Source organism: Lissotriton vulgaris, chromosome 7 (assembly GCF_964263255.1).
Source record: "Lissotriton vulgaris chromosome 7, aLisVul1.2, whole genome shotgun sequence".
Taxonomy (NCBI): Eukaryota; Metazoa; Chordata; class Amphibia; order Caudata; family Salamandridae; genus Lissotriton; species Lissotriton vulgaris.
Genome location: NC_141695.1, coordinates 410,982,520 through 411,000,731, shown reverse-complemented (window position 1 = coordinate 411,000,731; position 18,212 = coordinate 410,982,520). Strand labels below are relative to the sequence as shown.

Genomic DNA, 18,212 nt, shown 5'->3' with positions numbered 1-18,212 from the left:
CGTGGGAACTCGAATCTTGCTGCCAACTCCAACAACAAACACTTGGAAAAAGAAGAAAACAGGCCGACTCGAAAAAAAAAATAAAACACACCCACCGCCGTGATGACGAACAGAAGTGGGTGGAGAGGTAAAAAATCGCGGGAACGCCCCCGAATCTGGTCCGGCCTTGACGGACAGATCCGGCTCCCAATGGCTAGCCTCCATTTATGGAGCTAGCCAATGGGAGCCGAGGGACGTTCCTGAAGTCCTTTTTGTAAACAATGGATTTCGCCTATACCGAAAAGCTGCTCAGAGCGCAGCCTTCGGCAGGCGAAACCCAAAAAGGGAACAAAGGCTGCAGGCTCCGGTTCGGAGACTCTCCAGGGGTGACCAGCACTTCGAGAGGTAAATTGGGATCTTGGAGCACAGGTAGGTACCCCAAAGGGAGGCACAGGGGGCTGTAGGGCGCCGGGTGCAGGGGTGTCTTTGGGTGTCGGAAAAGCTTACCCTTAGCTGGTTGCGGTTGGGGTGGGCCCTGGTTCTGAGTCTGTAGGCATTGTCTGGTTCGTCAAGGAGGGTCTTTGGGCACTGGACTTCGGGTCCCAGTCGCCGGGGGGACGTCCTCGTGGTCTTGGATCACTCGGGCACGGGCCGGGCTCGGCGGGTGCAGAGTGGGCTGGTCCGGAGCTTCCTGGCTGGCACCAGGGGGGTTGTTGCAGCAGAGCCTCTGCTGATGGAAGTCCCAGTCTTCAAGAGGGTCAAGGCAGGCAGGTCCTATGGGTGTCCCAAGGTTGCTGTCCGCAGGAGTCGCCGGGATTTAGGCAGGAGCAGGTTCCAGGATCAACAGGCCTGTAGGGCTGGGGTCAAGTCAGTTGTTGTTGTCCTGTTGTTAGCAGCTGCGCGGCAGGTCCTCTTCCTCTTGGCCTTCTTTCTTCTTTTCTTATAGGGATCTGAGGAAGGAAGGTTCAGGGAGCCCCTAAATACTGAATTTAGGGGCGTTACAGGAAGGGCAATGGCAGGCACCAATAGGTCCCTGTCCTGGGGTGGGTACACCCCCCAGCTTGCTCCTCTCCTGTGGGAGTGGGGCAGGAGCCTAGCTGTGATTGGGCAGGGCTCCCCATCTTCAAGATGGCCGGAGCCCTGGGTCGTGCTTCACCTCGTCTCCCCCACCTGAGGGGTGGGGTTAGCATAGGCTGGCACCCCCCCCTTCCTGACGTAGTTTTTCCGCCAGTCTTCCCACCAGAGTGGGGGTCAGGACTGGTGGGGGCCAGATGCTGAGTACAGCAAACTTTCTGGAGAAGCTCACAGAGGCGGCATGCCTTTGAAGCTTCCCCCTGCCCAACCTGGAGGAGGAGACCTAGCACCTCGCCCAGGATGTGCATTGTTGCAGGCCCAGGAGAGTGGGTGGCTCTCCACCCAAGGGTCCAGCAACATGTCTGCTGGGTGCCAGCCTCTGCAGCGTGTCCCTGGTCGAGTAGCATGCAGATGTCATTGGTTGCAGCGAGGAGAGCAGTCCTGAGAGGGTATCCAGGTGCTAGGGCAAGGTGTGTAGGTGTCTTCCCAAGGAGCTTATATAAAAAGCCAGGTCTTCAGCTTCTTGCAGAACTCAAGAAGTGAGGAGGACGCTCTGATGTGTTGAGGGAGGTGATGGACATGACCGCAGCAAAGCAACTCTGTAGGTGAGAGACGAGGAACAATAAGTCTTCTGTATATTTCGGGGCTTTTACTTAATCAGTTGCCAGGGTATGCCCTTTACATCTCGAGAAAGGCAGAGTGCTGCAACGAAGGGCTCCGGGGCCAATGGAAATAGGAGCGGGGAGAAAGGGCTGTTTGGTGCCCCAGCCAATCTGGATAGAGGCTGAAAGGAAGCCCAACACAAGTTCTCCGCTGATTTCTAATTATAAAGGAGCCTCACTTTAAACATGAAATCATCCCCATGAACGTTTATGACACAATGTGAAACCGGTATGGCTACTCCACCCGATCAAATGCTGTCTCCATCTCCAGTGCTAGCTCTATCATCTCCTCAGGTTTATCCTTTATCTGCCACAGACGATGTTCCAAGGTGATTGCAGTTGAAACTACTCGGGACAAGCCTACCTGAGACAACATTAAGCAACAATACCAGCGGTAAGTGGAACATTCAAGCCGGTGTTGATGTTCCTTAAGGAGGAGGGTAATACTTGCTTTATTTGATATTGCCCCCATTGAAACCACAGCTGTTGCCTCTCAAGAGTGGGTACCAGGAGGAGTGCACCAGTCTTGTAAAATTACCCTGGAAATAAATCCTCCCCAGGGACTTGCATGTAAGGAGTGCAGCAATGGCCTCAGCAGCCTCCTCCTCTGTGAACTGCTAAGAGGTCATGACCCTCTTCTGATAAGTATGGAAACAAAATGGGACAAGTAATGTATCTTCTTGATCTGGTGTAGAAGGAGGGTCCACCAAGTAGAGGGAAGTATAGTAGGAGGGCAAAGAGGTCTACAATATCTATGATATCTATGGGGTGGACAAGCTGCAATACGCTTTGCCAAAGCTGCACCACAAGGGGTGTCCCAGCCTTCTCCGCAAAGCAAAGTAATAGCTGCACCAGCACAGCTTAAGCAAGGTCTTTTCCGCTGCTGACATGATGATAGAGTTTAAGCGTACAAGGAGTGGGAGTGGTCACGGATTTGTCAGTGAGATCTGGTACAGTCGCCTCAAGATGGGGAAGATCCACGCGGGCCCTCTGTTTTGCAATTGCAGAGTCTCTCATCAGCTTTTCCCTGAGAGGTCACTTTACCAGGAATTGACAATTTAATGTCAAACAGAATGCTCACAGCCCCACACAAGTAGTCAATCTAAACCAGTTCCAGGCCAGCTCCGCCTCCCTCCAGGTTGGTGCATGACTGACTAGAAGGACAAAAGGGAAGCAGCCCAGGCATGAGCTACATCCTCACTTTGCAGTGCATCTAGTGCCTGGGAGCAGCCTTCAGGCCATCCTGTCAAGGGCACGACAATTCTTCCCTACAACCAAGGTCCATTGTACCTATCCTGGGAGCAGTTCACAACGCATCACAGGGAAGCCATCAAACTGCCACGTTACAGTTGAAAACCTAAAGAAAGGCCTCTAGAGGCTTTAGGCAGGTAAAAGATAATGTTCACCCTTTCTATAATAGTTAATATTTGACTCACCAGTAATTGGATTTTGTGTATCTATTAACAAGAGTCTTTGAAATACTTATCTTGCTGTTTTCTGGGTGGAGATAACATTTATTGAAGTTACTATTGTATCCAAATGCCTTCCTATGGGACAGCCAACCCTGTTACAGTAAAAATAGCTTTGACTTGGTAGTCACTCTAAGGATATTTTCAACATTTTCAACATTAAACTTTGAACGTCTTTAAATATCAGGCCCCCTGGATTGATGGGCAGAAAAGGTTACTTAGGGGTGACTTATTAACATTGAAAAGGAGAGTTTCAGGCCTGTCAATAGGGGGTATTTTTACAGGTTGAATTTGCAGTATAAGCCTACATAGCAAGGCTACTGACTAGACCGGCAGTCATGTTTGCATTGCCACTGTAGTGGTAGGCAAAAGGAAAATGCTACTTACCAGTATGCATCTGTTCTTGGAATGTAGAGCTGCAGAGTCCTACACTTAGCAATAGATCGCCACCTGGTGTTGGGCTCGGATGATTGCAGGTTGTTGTCTTCTTGGAAGAAGTCTTTGTAGTCACGAGATAGGTGACCCCTCCCTTGGACAATACTGCCCATGGTCATCGACTCCATCCTCAGATTGTTTTTTTCTGCCACTGGGTTCAGATGAAAGTTTTCTGCTCCGGCTAGAAAAGACTTTTTCTGCAATTTCGAAGCGAGAAACTTTAGCTAAACTTATTTCGACATCGAATAGACTTTTCGACATCACCAGCTACATTCCGGTGCGTCGACGCGGGCCGTTGGGCCTATCGGCGCCGTGCGGCCAACGCCTCATGGACAGAACTCCATTCAAAAGATGCCTGGTATGTCGAGCAAAATTCCCTCATAACGACCATCACGAGGTCTGCAACCTCTGTCTCTCGCCAGAACACAACGAGTCGACCTATGCAGCCTGTGCCTCCTTCCGATCGAAGAAAATCATTCGGGATCGGAGGGCCCGTCGACACGAAATGAGGAGAGCCGTGGGTACCTTGTGGGTATCATATACTAGGGACATGTAGGTAAGTTAAATATTCCAATCAAGAGTATACCCATTTCTTCATGTTGAAGGGAGGAGCACAATCACTGTTTAGCAGGGGTAAAATGCATATGGTTCTATGGCCAGCAAAAATAGGGTTTGGAAAAGAGCCAAAAAATCTAAGGGAAGAGTGAGCAAAAGATTGTTGTCTCAGAATGCCAATCATTTTCAGTTTTCTTTTCTTTTCTCTTATTGCTTCCCATATATTAAATGTTCATACTGAGGTGTTGAGATGTTTCTAAGCAACTGCAGATAGCCTCAGAGTGCTATCTATCAGATAACAATAGGAATAAATAGAATGTTACATTTTAGCAAGGGGCCTCAAATGTATTGGATAATATGAAATGAAGATGTAAAAGCCTAATGAAGAATCCAAGTTTGGGACTTATATGGAGTGGCTGGTTTTAGGGGTTTCACAAACTGTCCCAGATCAAAGATTTTCAAGCAGCCAACTGCAGGGGTGTCAAGTGGTGGCAGCCTATGGGCCTTATAAAAAAGATGGGGTTTTACGAGCTTCTTGAATCTCAGAAAGTCATGGGCTTAGATGCGATGGGAATGTATTTGAGATGGAAGATCCCAGGGTGTCAAGGTTTCTATTTTCAAATGTCTTGAGGTGGGACAGGCAGATCAAGAGTAGTTTCTGGTTCATGGATCTTAGATTCTGTAGGGGTGGTACTTGGGAGATTTGGACATATGGACAGGCACCCTGACATTCGGCACTTTATGGATGAAGCAGAGTGCTTTCCCTTTACAGTGGTGGGCTTTTAGGGTGGGAGTGATTTGGTCAAGTGAATCAGGCAAAAGAGAAGTCGGTTTGCATGTCTTTGGGCACTGTGGAGTTTAGTAACTGATTTACAATTTGTGATAGTCAAGGGGAAAGATCACAATAGCAAAGATAATAGCAATATTGTTGAGGTAAGTGCAAGAGGGGAAGTACGCCTGCAGCAACAAGGTGATGGAAGGCAGATTTGGTGGCAATATTAATCTGCAGGTTCTTCAAACATCTAGGTGTGCACCTAGATGAATGAGGTGGCAAAGGGGCACAAGATGCAGTGCTCAAGACAATGGTTAAACATCTGATGTGTACATCGGGTTGCCTAAAAAATAACTTGACTTGTGAAAACACAAGAGCATTGCTGTTGGTTGTAGGGTGTTAAGTGATGCCTATTATCTCTTATGGAGTAAACATGTTTAAAGACCAACTATTCACCTAGTTAGATATTCGGCAATGTATATGCTATAGCCGCCTATTTGCCCTTCCAGACTTTACCAGCAAATCCCAATCAGCATGGAGTTCAATGTAACCGGCCAGGATCTGGTGTTATGCATAAGATATGTATCATATGGCTTAAAATTACAATTAGCTAACATCAGTACAATAAAACCATTACTCTGGAAGTAACTTCAGGAGCCAAACTCAGTGTGTGGTACTTTCCTATCTGGCTTTATGAGAATATTGTAGGCTGAAGCCTTTATCAGAGCAACCCTTTCTAGCTTCTAATGAAGAATGCAAACTCCATGTTATCTGAGCAAGATGTGAGGCTCTCAAAATCTAAGCCCCCATTGTAGCTGGGTGGTAGACCTATATACCACAGGTGTCCTACTACCTGAGTATCCCTCACCGTACTGCACGAGATTGCAGTTCAGTCTGATCCCATTAAGATGTCACTGGTACAGCCGTATCAATGGAGAAGTCAGTAAACATTGCAGATTGTGTGCCCAATCAGACAAATCTTTAACCCATGTAATATGAATTTGCAATAGACAAATCTTCTTGAGGTTACAATGACTACTTCTGATATTTCAAGCTTTAAATATTAGATTCTGCAGGGATACCGTCTTATGCTCTTTAAAAGGGGAATCATGCCAACTCTCTGGGTGTTTCTTAAAATGTATGAAAGCGGTGGCAGCTGAACAGCAAGATACATTAAAACAGATACAAAACAATGAATGTCCGCCCAAACAAGTGGATTAAGATACTTGCCTTAGGCGGAACTAGTTTGGACTCATTAATGGCCATTGAATTCCTAAGACAACCAAGCACGGAGCACTTTAAACACTAATCAACCTTGTTACTGGCACTCCCATGTTATCTTGGATACGAGTGAGGGCCTTTAATAATAAGAGAAATGTATCATGTAAACCCCTATACCCGGGGGTTTAATGGGCGTAATGAGTCCTATGGGCCTCTTATGCAAACATGAATGCCAGTTACGATCTTGATTAATAAGTGAAACGTGCAAGTTAATGGACTCCTTCATTGATGCCTGCCAGGGTTTTTAATTAATAAGGGAAATGTGCATTGAACTCTATACAATTAAGGAGAATACTGGATAACTGATATAAGGAGATATAATAAGGTAATGTCTCTAGGAATTATCTACATTAAGCACTTGAAATTCTTGTATAATAGCTGGGTTTATAATGGACACAACAAAGGCATATTGGCTTTTTTTCCATCATTGATCCAGTGAGGGTCTTAATCAAAGGTAAATGTGCAATTTAACATTATGTACATAGGAGATTATTACATAATGGACAAAAAGGAGATTTATGAGTAGTAAGGGAATGTTTTTTAAGAGTGGTTTATATTAAGCAGTTTGTAGATCCTGTATAATAGTTGTTTATTTCCATGCAATGTTTCATAAATCTCTGTGCTCGTTTTTTATGTCAGTAAGGGTCTTATCTATGAAAGGAAATCTGCAAACAAACTATGTAACTAGGGAATTATCTTGTATCAGACTTAAAAGAGATTTATTTGTAACAATGGAATGCAATTTAGGATTTACTCATTATATTAAGGCCTTTTAATGTCTTGTATGACGGATAGGTCAAAACCTTTCTATGTAGTGGTTTTAACAAATCGAAGGTAAATAAACTTACGTACTTACTAATATGTGGTAGAAAGGAAAGCTCACAGTCAGACAGAACACCTAGGGGCCTAAAATGATGTTGGTGGGAGTTTCCTCCGACCGACACGTGGCGGAAATGGGACTAATCAACCTCTGGTCAGTGGTTCTGACAGCCTCATTACGATGCGACCGAACACCGTTTGGTCGCATACTCCCATTTGTCTATTGGAGCTTTTGCTATGGCCGTAAACCAGCAGTAATAAAGGCTCCTATAAAGAAATGGGGGGTGTGTGGAAAACCATGCACCCTGTGGTAGGCACTCCATGGTGTCTGCCACATAGTTCAAGGATTTACAGGGGGCACCCTAGGAAACCCCTCAGCCACCAACCACAGGCCATGGAGGCAAGGGGGGTCTGATAGGGGTGACCAAAGTCACTTTTCAATAGCCTTTCTGTGTCAGAAGGGCCAGCACAGAAAGGCTGTCCGAAACCGACATCATAATCCCGACATCCGAAACTTCATCCAAAGGGGATTACGGTGCGGGTCCGACCGGCCGGAAGACTCCAAGAGCAGGTCGGAATAGCATCGGAATAACCAGCTGTTTACGGTCCAACCGCCAACATCGTAATTTGGCGGTCGGACCATAAACTAACTGTGTCAGTCGGAAAGCCTCCTACTGTGGTCGGAAAGTTTCCGACTAGCGGTCGGAGGCTTTTGACCGACATCATAAACATCCCCCTAGTATGTGAGCTTTAGATAAGGTTGCGGAGGACGTCAAAGGACTTTAGCCAAGCAAAAATCCGATGGTGATATTTGTTCATCATTATGAGAAGAATCTCAGTTTTGTAACCATACAAACAAAGCCAGTTTTTGTGTATTCAATGGTAAGCCTAGTAGAATTAATAGGTTGGATTAGTTGCTTTAATTGTGGTGGAGTTGAGCGCAAAACCCGCAGCCAGAGTTTGTGTGCAAGTGAAAAAAGCTGTGAATGGCACGGAGCCTTGAGAGATATTAGAACATTGGAATGTTGAGCGCTCCATTAAAGAAAATGGCTTTCTTCTGGCTGGTAGAAGCCGGAAGAGCAACTTTCCAATGTTTGTTTTCATTTCACAGCTATTGCTGTGAACAAAGACCTCCGGAGCCCGAGGGGATTTAAACTCTCTCAGACTCCAAGAGGCATTTGTTTTTACAATTTAGAACATTCTGCCCACTAGGGTCAGAATGTTCTAATAACCTTAGAGCCCTCCGTAGCAGGCTCTGCTGGTCATCAAAGGCCCTATCCCTTGTTAAAGGCCCGAGTGGATTGCTGGAGCGGGCCTTTACTGGACAGTAGAGCCAGCTACATTGGGCTCTAAGGCTATATTAGTGGGCCTTGATATGAAAGAGCCCAGTTTCATTTGTTAAATTTGTATGTAATTCAACCATACAATACACTGTACCAACTGTTTTTAGGATCAGCATGAGACACTTTAAACAATAAAGATAATTTTAGAGAAACTTAACCATAAAGAGTGGTAAGTTCTAATTGTTGAATGTGACACTCCTTACCTTCCACCTTGCAATCTTTCAACTGAATCTTCTGGAACAACTGGTGTCGTGCAGCACCTTTGTTAGGATGATAGAAAACAGGTGAACAATTAAACATCTAAACCCATTACAAACGTTCATTTTAAATTGTTTACAAATAATTACGTATTTAGTTTCATTTTTTTATAGCATGTTAATGGTGTTTTTGTAACTGCATTGCAAGATCAAACATGTCCAGACTTTGGCACCTGAAGGCTGTTCAAAACACAGATGCAGAGGCCAGAGAGTGACAACGCTCAAGGAGCATATGAGCAAAGAACAAAGCAGCACATACGAGAGAGGTGCAACGTAGGGGACGGGTATGGGGCTATAAGGGACAAAGAGACTGTATGAAATTACAAGAACACCATCGCTAATTGGGTGTGTGTCTCATGAATGATAATGTAACATGATGTAACCAATAAAATGATACATGAGGTTTCTAATTACGTATAAAATGGCATATAAAAAAAGGCTGTGGTGCCACTGATCACTAATGGGCGTTGTGGATTGAATTGTAGAGAGTCACAAAGGATGCAATTATACTGACCATTAGCAAACGATCTTGCTTCGCATACTGTACTATGAACATGACAGTTAATACTGCACCAATAAATTATCAAACGGCCGATACTTAGGACTAGGGCCATGTGACTTCCAAAGGACCATGGCCGAAGTCAAATATTGTAAATCCATGCAGGACAATTTTCCAACTCAAAAACATGAAGGATTGTTCAAAATTAAGAAGCATTAAAAAGCGCAAAAAGGTAATTAGTCAGTTTAAATCAGCATCAATATAGCTCATAAATAGTAAAAGATTTCAGCAAAAGTCAGCCTTCAGAATAAAAAGGTAGAGTAAAAAATATTTCAAGTACAGAAATCAAATAACAGTTCAACATGGAGACTGGTCTGTATGAAAGGAAAGAAAGGTCTATAAACTATCTCAGTAGAAAGTGAGAAAGAGGTTCGACATGAAATCTGCCTTGGAAGAGTAGGCAGAAAGCAAACATAAGATGATGGATGGAGCGCTGAAACTTTATAGACACTCATCCCCTGTCACAGACATATATGCAAATCAGTCTTGAGTCTGACTCTGTGCCTCATGGGAACAGTCCAGCCCAAACTGCCAAGCCATGTCTTCCCTGGACCAGGAACAAGCATCCTGGGACCGGGTTCAGGCTAACAGCCATCATTAGCCAGGCTAGCTTGAATCCAGTGGAAAAGTGAGAAAGAGACCCACGTCTGGGCATACCCAGCCACCGTAGGGTGAACAAATCAAACACAAGGAGATGATGGAGATGATGGGCGGAGGGGGGAAACTTTTCAGATACTCACCCAAGTCACAAATTTGGGTTGAATCAATCATCGTTCTTTAGCTTACTTCACAGAATAGGCAGAAAGCATCGGCACACATCACAAATAAGGCACTTTTACAGGTATTCAGTCAGTGAAAGTCACGCTCATGACATGGTGTGAAATGAAGTAAAAATTACAACAAGTAAGATATTTTCATAAACACATGATACATTACCTGCAACTGTGCTAGGAAACCCTTCAGAATTAAAAATTAATACTAACTCGCAACCTAAAATAATAGAATAACACTACAGCTTTGCTCCTATTTAGTATTCTCGAACCCTAAGAGTTATCAGCAAGATGAGGAAAAGTCCTTCATTCGTTGCAACAATGTTTTGGCTTAATTAAAACCCTGAAAAAATTCTTTGACCTGATTCCACTTGGCGCAAGGAAAACAGTGGCAGTGGCTATAATACTCTTGCGGCTATACTACTGTAATAGTCTCCTGGCAGGGACTAATAAAGCAACCCTGAGGAGAGTACAGGTAGTACAACATGCAGTGGCCAGATTGGTCTTAGGGCTCCCTCGTAGAACGTCTGCTTCTGCCGCCCTGAAGACTCTTCATTGGCTCCTGGGACATAAAAGAATTTTGTTTAAACTACTGCTGACGACTTTTAGAGCAATTTGCCGGCTAGGGCCTGTCTATCTTTCCACAAGATTTACGCCATACACGACAATGAGGACACTTAGATCCACCTCAGCAAATCTGCTCAAACTGCCAAGCTTCAAACTTAAAACCAGGACAGGGAAATCAGCCACGGTGTTAGGGGCAAGGACGTGGAAGTTTATGCCAAATAAACTCAGAGCAATGGAATCTGAAGTGCAGTTTAGAAAGGCCCTAAATACATAGATCTACGGAGCATCTGACGTCTCATGCTTTTCCCTTATCTTGGCTCTAATTTTTTACAGCTCGTTTTCTGAAAGCGCAAGGAGGCTCCTGTGGGAGTGGCAGTTTGTGCTTTATAAGCACTACATTACATTACATTACACTCTCCCAATGAGGTACTAAGGACCCCACATATAGAAGAACCAATGTATGATAGAAAGGTCTTGGCGGGTAGCCAGTGCAGCTCTTAAAGATGATGAAAGATGTGCATCCTCTGAGGGATGTCAAAGATAAGATTTTGAACCAATATGAGTTTCCTGGTCAATGTGTTAAGGGGCCCAAATACAAAGTTGCAAAGTTATTAGAGCATGAACCCATTCCTAACCGTCTTTAGAGGCAGAAGATCCAAAAACATCCTAAAGGGATCTGAGTAAATTAAAACAAGTGACAGCCATAGAGATGATCGGAGGTGAAAAAGACAGCTTGCCACCTATTTTACACCCAGATTTCTGGCTTTTGAAGACGCACCAGAAAGGAGAGGCAAGTCCTTAGACCAGCAGCTTTACAAACATAGCTCCCTCACATGGCCAAACAGAAGGATCACAGTTTATTCAGCATTACATAGCAGGTGGTTCTCTCTAAACGAGTGCAGAAAAGCAGTCCTTTGAAGGACCTCAGCTATATTAGAAGAAGAGGGATTGACTGTCAGGAGCAGGTGAGTGTTGCCAGCATAAGAGAGGGTCATGGGGTTTGAATTATTTAGTCAGGGGTGCCAAGTAGATGTTGAATAGCTTTGGGCTCGGAGAAGAGCACTAGGGCACTTTTATGTAGGAGGTAAGCCACACTTCTTATCCCAACTCTACTAGAAATTGTTTTAACCATCTCAAAGCTGTCCGGCAGATACCTACCTCAGAGAGATGCTGTAGTAAAATGTGGAGTCTTACCCTATTAAATGCCATATAATAATCCAGTAAAATAAGGACACCGGTTCACTGACAGAATATCGATCCCCAAAACATCTCCTTACCAAATTATTGTGACCAAAATATTGTGACCAAATTTATCATCATCCTGTACTTATAATGGTAAGTACAAAAACATCAGGGGAATAATATCATTATAATAGATATTGTTGTATCAAATATTGTTTTTAAATATCTATATACTAGAATATTAAATATATTGAATAGTAACATTAATAATAAAAATAAAATAGAATTAAAATATATCTTAACAAATGTAATAAACAAACGTAATTAAAACAAATTAAACACACGTATATAAATAATATATAAAAATACAAAAATACTTTAAAAACACCAATAATATAAAATCTTTAAAGAACTAACAAATAAAATGAAATTAGAAAAGTAAACAACTTCAAATTCAGCAAAAAAAATTCTACCCATTAAAAAATTTATAATGAAAAATATGATTTTGACAAAAATATAATAATATACATTTATAAAAATACAAAATAAAATATACAATTTAATACATATATTATTCCCATTACAATTCATTCAAAACCACCCAAACAAATATGTTAAATATATAAAACATTTACTACTCCCCCTTCATAAAAAGCAAAAATAATCAAACTGGTCAAAATTTACAAATCTCCCTCCAGTAAATGCAACATTAGGGAAAGTGGTGGATTGCCAAGGGGTAACATTTAATATTTAGACTCCAGTCAGTAGAACAGTAGGGAAAGTGTTGAGATAGCAGAGGGGTAAAATGTACTATTCCCACTCCAGTCAATACAACAGTAGGGAAAGTGTTGGATAGCGGATGGATAACATTTACTATTCCCACTCCAGTCAGTACAACAGAATGGAAAGTGTTGGATTACGAAGGGGTAAAATGTACTATTCCCACTCGAGTCAGTACACAGTATGGAAAGTGTTGGATTGGGGAGGGGTAAAATGTACTATTCCCACTCCAGTCAGTAAAACAATAGGGAAAGTGTTAGATTGCTGCGGGGTAAAATATACAATTCCCACTCCAGTCAGTACAACAGTAGGGAAAGTGTTGAATTACAGAGGGGTAAAATGTACTATTCCCACTGCAGTCAGGACAACGGTAGGAAAAGTGTTGGATTGAAGCAGGGTAACATTTACTATTCCTACTCCAGTCAATGCAGCAATAAAAACAAAAAAAGGGCTGATTACGATGTTGGTTTTAATTCCGACCGGCTTATTACGATACAGCTGGTCAGAATTGAAACCGTCCGGTCATTCTGGCTGGCTTCCGACAGGCTCAAGGAACCCGTCAGCCAAACAGAACTGGCCCGTAATCCATATGGATGGAGGTTTACACCGTCTGGATTGCGATGCATGGTTTCCGTCAGGGTTTCCATGGAAACCCTGTCGGAAAGCGTGCTTTGGGGCTCCTAGCATGGTGCCCTTTCCCTTGAGGCTCCGATTGGGGGCCAAGGGGGCACCTATGGTGCCCCCCTGTTAATCCCTGCATCTTGTGGCAGGCACATTGAGGTGCCTGCCATGGAGTGCAGGGATTGACATAATCTGCCATTTGTCTATGGGAGCTTGTGTTACGGCCGGTTTACATCTGTAACACAAGCTACCACAGCGAAATGGGCGAACGCGAACGCACCATGTGCGGTCGCATTATAATTAGGCAGTCAGGACCGCCAACCGGAGGTCGGTCGGTCCCATTTCCGCCACAGTGTTGGTCACAGGAAACTCTGTTTCACACAGGAGCCTAGAGGAAAAAGAAGACCAGGGTTGCCCTCCACTCATAAATCATCAATATCAAAAAAAGGGACAGGGTTTTTTTTTATATTGATGATTCACAGGAAACTCTGACCAACATCGTAATGGGCCCCAAAATATCTTGAACAAAATAAAATTAAGTACATAAAGAAATATAGTAAACAAAACTACAATTATTATAAAAAAATACAAAAATAATTTTCATAAAAATAACTTATTCATTTAGGAATTAGTTTGTTATTTTCCAAAAACCCACAAAACTTACAACCAGCACCTAAAACATAACTTTAAAAAGCAAAATATTTACACTATTAATATAAATATTTTTCAACAAACTAATTATCATTAATTAAATAATAATTATCATTAATTACAATTAATTCACTTTCCACAATATACCCCATAAAACACACAACCCACTCCTAATATTTAACAGAAAATTATCTACACATCATCATATTGATTATCATTTAATATTTCATATTAATAAAAAAAGTAGTTATGAATTACTTAAAATGTATTTACTTCCCACCTCCTACCACTAACAAACCGACCACCCAAATCTAAAATCCTAAATACAAAAATTAATTGAACAATTAGCGTACACTAATTAATTATCAAGTAAACAAATGTATTAATTAAAAAACAAATATAAATTCATTAAAATTAATTAACTTTAGACCCTTTGCCCCTATAAACCCCACAACTCGCAGCTAAAATAAAACATAAAAAATGTAATTACACAATTAAAATAATGTATAGTATTTAACAATTAATTATTAATTGGTTTTAATTATTTTCTCCCCGACCATTACCTCTATAAACACAACAACCCACACCTTAAATAATAAAACAATTAACATAATTATCAATTAATTAATATTAATTTACAATTAATTATTAATTGATTAAACAATAAAATACTTCTCACCCTATACTCCTATAAACCCCACAACCAGTACCTAAACAATTCAATTACACAATTAACATAATAAGCAATTAATTAATAATAATTAACAAATATTTATTAATTAAAAATAAATAATATCCCACCCTTCACCCCTATAAGCCCTACAACCTGCACCTAAAAAATGATCAATTAATGAATTAATAACAACGAATTATTACTTAATTAAAAATAAATTACTTCCCAACCTTTACCACTAGTTTACCTCCATAAATCCCACAACCCACACATCAAATGTAAATTGAAAAGAATAGCACAATTAACATGAATAAATATCAAACCAATCAATATTAATAAATAAAAAAGTATTCTATTGTAATAATTATTGTATCATAATTAAACTGCTTCCCACCCTATAACCCTAAAAACCCACAGCCCACTACAGCACTAAAAAGCCCAACAATTAATTAAATTTAATTTAATAAAAAATAAAAATGTAACAAACAAAATTGTAACAAACATATTAAAAACCATGAACAATAATTGTACAAATAAATTACATAATTTGATTTAAAATACATAACAATAATTAAAATACAATATTTCAAGCAACTACATTTTTGCAAACGATATCAATAACTTTGATAAAGTTAAAATATTGATATTATTTATACTAATATCAATATTCTTGACAACGGTATTCTTGCTAACAATATTTCCATATCACAATATTTTGTATACAATATTTTGACATGTTGATATCTTTACTTCGACATTTTGTCTGAATACCATGTTGACGGAAACCTGACTGAGTGTAATGGGGGAGAGATTTGTCTTCGAGATACGAAGACAGCTCGGCATTGATTACTTTTTCCAGGAATCTGGAGGCTGCAGTTAGCAAGTATATGGGACAGAAATTGTGCAAGACCGCCGGATTGGCCAACGGATTTGTTAGGAGAGAGAGACCACTTTGGCCCCTTTCTAGCAGAGAGATACTCTTGCTGAGTCCAGTGAATAGCTCAAAAGTTGCTAGAACACCGGAGGGATAGCCTCACTAACTATGCTAAGAATAGCTAGTAGACACAGGAACTCCAGATCACCCGGATTTGCATTGTGAGAGGCCATGAATGATTTGTTCTTGGAAGTAATTTTGACAAAAACCAGGAAATTACGCTTGTTAGCCGGTCCTCACTGTCATTCATTTTAGGAGATATTGCCGTCGGGGTGCAGCTAGGACAGCACAGATTATTTTGATCATTTCCTCAAAAAGTTCTGAAAGCTTATCACTAAGGTCAGAGGAGGGAAACATTGTGGGGCGGCAAGCTTTAGAATTCAAAATACATTTTGCAATTTTGAAGAAAATTTCTTGTGATGATTTGTTACCCAACTAAATTGGTCCTGCAAAGAATGCGCACTGAGCGGTTTTAACCTCTTCGCTGCTGATGACGAGCTGAGATCGTCATCAGCTACGGCGGTCGAATGCTGATGACGAGCTGAGCTCGTCATGTAACGCGACTTTTTGAAAATTGCCGCACCCAGCTGGAAAAGCCGCCGCAGCAATGCGGTTAATTGTCTTGTGGTAAAGCTTCAGCACTGTTTCACACAATTCTTTAGCCTTCATGTTATAGCTGGAGTCACTCCAAGTCTTTACACCCCTTCTTTAAAGAAATAAGTTCCAAGGAAAACCATGAGGTAGGAGGGCCTTATTTTTTGGGTGAGAGGACTTTGATGGGTGCAAGGCTATAAGTGGCCTCATTATTCAAAGGCTCACAGTGGCCATCTTGGGTGTAAGGAAACCCTTCTGGAGCAATAGGAGTGGAACAAGCACTTTTTCTTAGGACAAGCATACAATTTCTGCCCAATCAAATGTACTCAATAAAAACGATATTTGAATGGACCTAAAGCCCCTTTCAACTCAGTGCTTTTTGAAGCTCTTTCTATGGTGAACACATGACATCGGGTGACAAGTAGACTTTGTAGCCAGACCTATTGATTACCAAAAACGTGCTTATCGGCACTATGCAATATTTTTGAACTACCTTGTACTGCATTTTAATCTTTTTTGGGGAAAAGGGAATTGTGCCACTCATATCCCCTGCAACCTTTTTCTAAAAAAAAAATTGAGACCTGGGTGATTGAGTCTGTGTACTTCCTATTAGGGTGTTGCAGCAAAAGTTTTTTTTTGTTTTCACACAGCAAGACTTATTCAGCTTAGCTAACAGGCAGAGCCTGGTTTGTTTGTTTGTGAACAGCCAGATGTCCGACAGTAGAAACTATGTCTCGGGCAATCATATTTAACATTGGAAATCCAACTTCTCTTAGCCGTTCATGAATTAGATGATTCATATATAAATATATTTTACATTTTTCCGATAAATTCTCTCAAACATACCTTAATGATTTACATGAACACCTCAAATGGTACAACAAAATGGACAAGACCCTTGCCCCAATCCTCAAAGCTGCTAGCTATATGTATTTATTGTCGTCCCACCACAGTTTTACCTGTTTACCTTTACTTCTTCAGGACATAAACTATAGAGTACTTGCATTTTAAGAAGAGCCAAGTGCATAGATGCTAACTGGTAAACGCCCGTTTTTATTTTTTTTCTTTGTCCGTACTTTTATTTTCCACATGTTCTGTCCTTTCGGTTGTCCAGAACACTGACATAAAGCAAAATTGCTGTACAACCAATGTTTGCATGCTACATCAACATTCTGAAATTATTTAGAAAATAATTGTCCAGTTACATATCATCACCAGATAACTTATTTGGACCTAGGAAGATAAGCAAATTCTGAGATGGCAGTTGTACTGGACCTAATATATGTCACATAACGCAGTTCCACTTTGGTTTGATATAGATATAGTAACAAGTTTAACAATAGAATCACAAGTTGTCGCTGAAGTCTACCCACTCTAACTTTGTTTTACAAACGACAGGTAGTATCCACTGCTCAGACTTTAGTACAGTTTTGTATTTTGTACAAAGCGTGTTGGAAGTCATAATGCAAACGATGCATACGATCCATCTACACACTACATCTACACACTCGTATAGATTTTTGATTATGATGATTTGATTAACTTCTTTCTTGTGTTTTGCAAAAAAAACGAAATCAAGACTAATAAAACTATTAGGTTTTGTGCAACACACACCAAAAAGACAAAAGTTATTGATCACGTGCTCATTGGAGGTTATTTATAGAAGGCCAAATCACAGAAGATCGTCATCATTCTTGTGTAAGCATATGTACCTGAGAGAAGCTTGATGATACTTTTTTCAGATGCTTGTGATGTTGAAATTGTAATGTTCGGCACTTGCTTCAATATGTCAAGCACGTTCTCGAAGAAGTAGTCCTGGCACAGTTTCTCCAAATTCACCTGATACTTGTCCTGCAGGATCTTTATTAGCATCGAAGCTTTCATGTGACCCCCGCAGTTTCTTAACTCGCTGTGTACCACACCAGCAATTCCCATCAATCCTAGGGTAGAATAGACAGGATATTAGCAGAATTAGTAGGAAAAACGCTGAGCTACTGGAGGAGACCGAGTTCTCTATGACTATGTAGAATAAAGCTTCTTGTTCAGTACAGAAGGTACGTGAAAGAGAACACATATTAAATACAAATGTTTTAGTTTATGGTAAAACCTGGTCAAATGGAAGCTAAAAAAGTCATCTAAGGTTGTGGAGTCCTTGGTAGCGGGGATTTGCCATAGAACCGTTGTCTAGTATAGTCTCTTCCCTTGTACTTGATGTATACCCTTATCCTCACAAGT

General features: G+C 41.3%; 1 protein-coding gene across 1 annotated transcript in view; it reads right to left on the bottom strand.

The window, feature by feature from the left end:
• Nucleotides 1–18,212, bottom strand: part of LOC147701759 (uncharacterized) — a 546,044-nt gene that overhangs the window by 344,519 nt on the left and 183,313 nt on the right. The window contains exons 5-6 of the mRNA XM_086930377.1: nt 17,690–17,917; nt 8,593–8,649 (exon numbers count right to left, since the gene is read on the bottom strand). Of these exons, the coding sequence (XP_086786503.1) occupies nt 8,593–8,649; nt 17,690–17,917 (285 nt within the window). The remainder of the gene's footprint in view (nt 1–8,592; nt 8,650–17,689; nt 17,918–18,212) is intronic.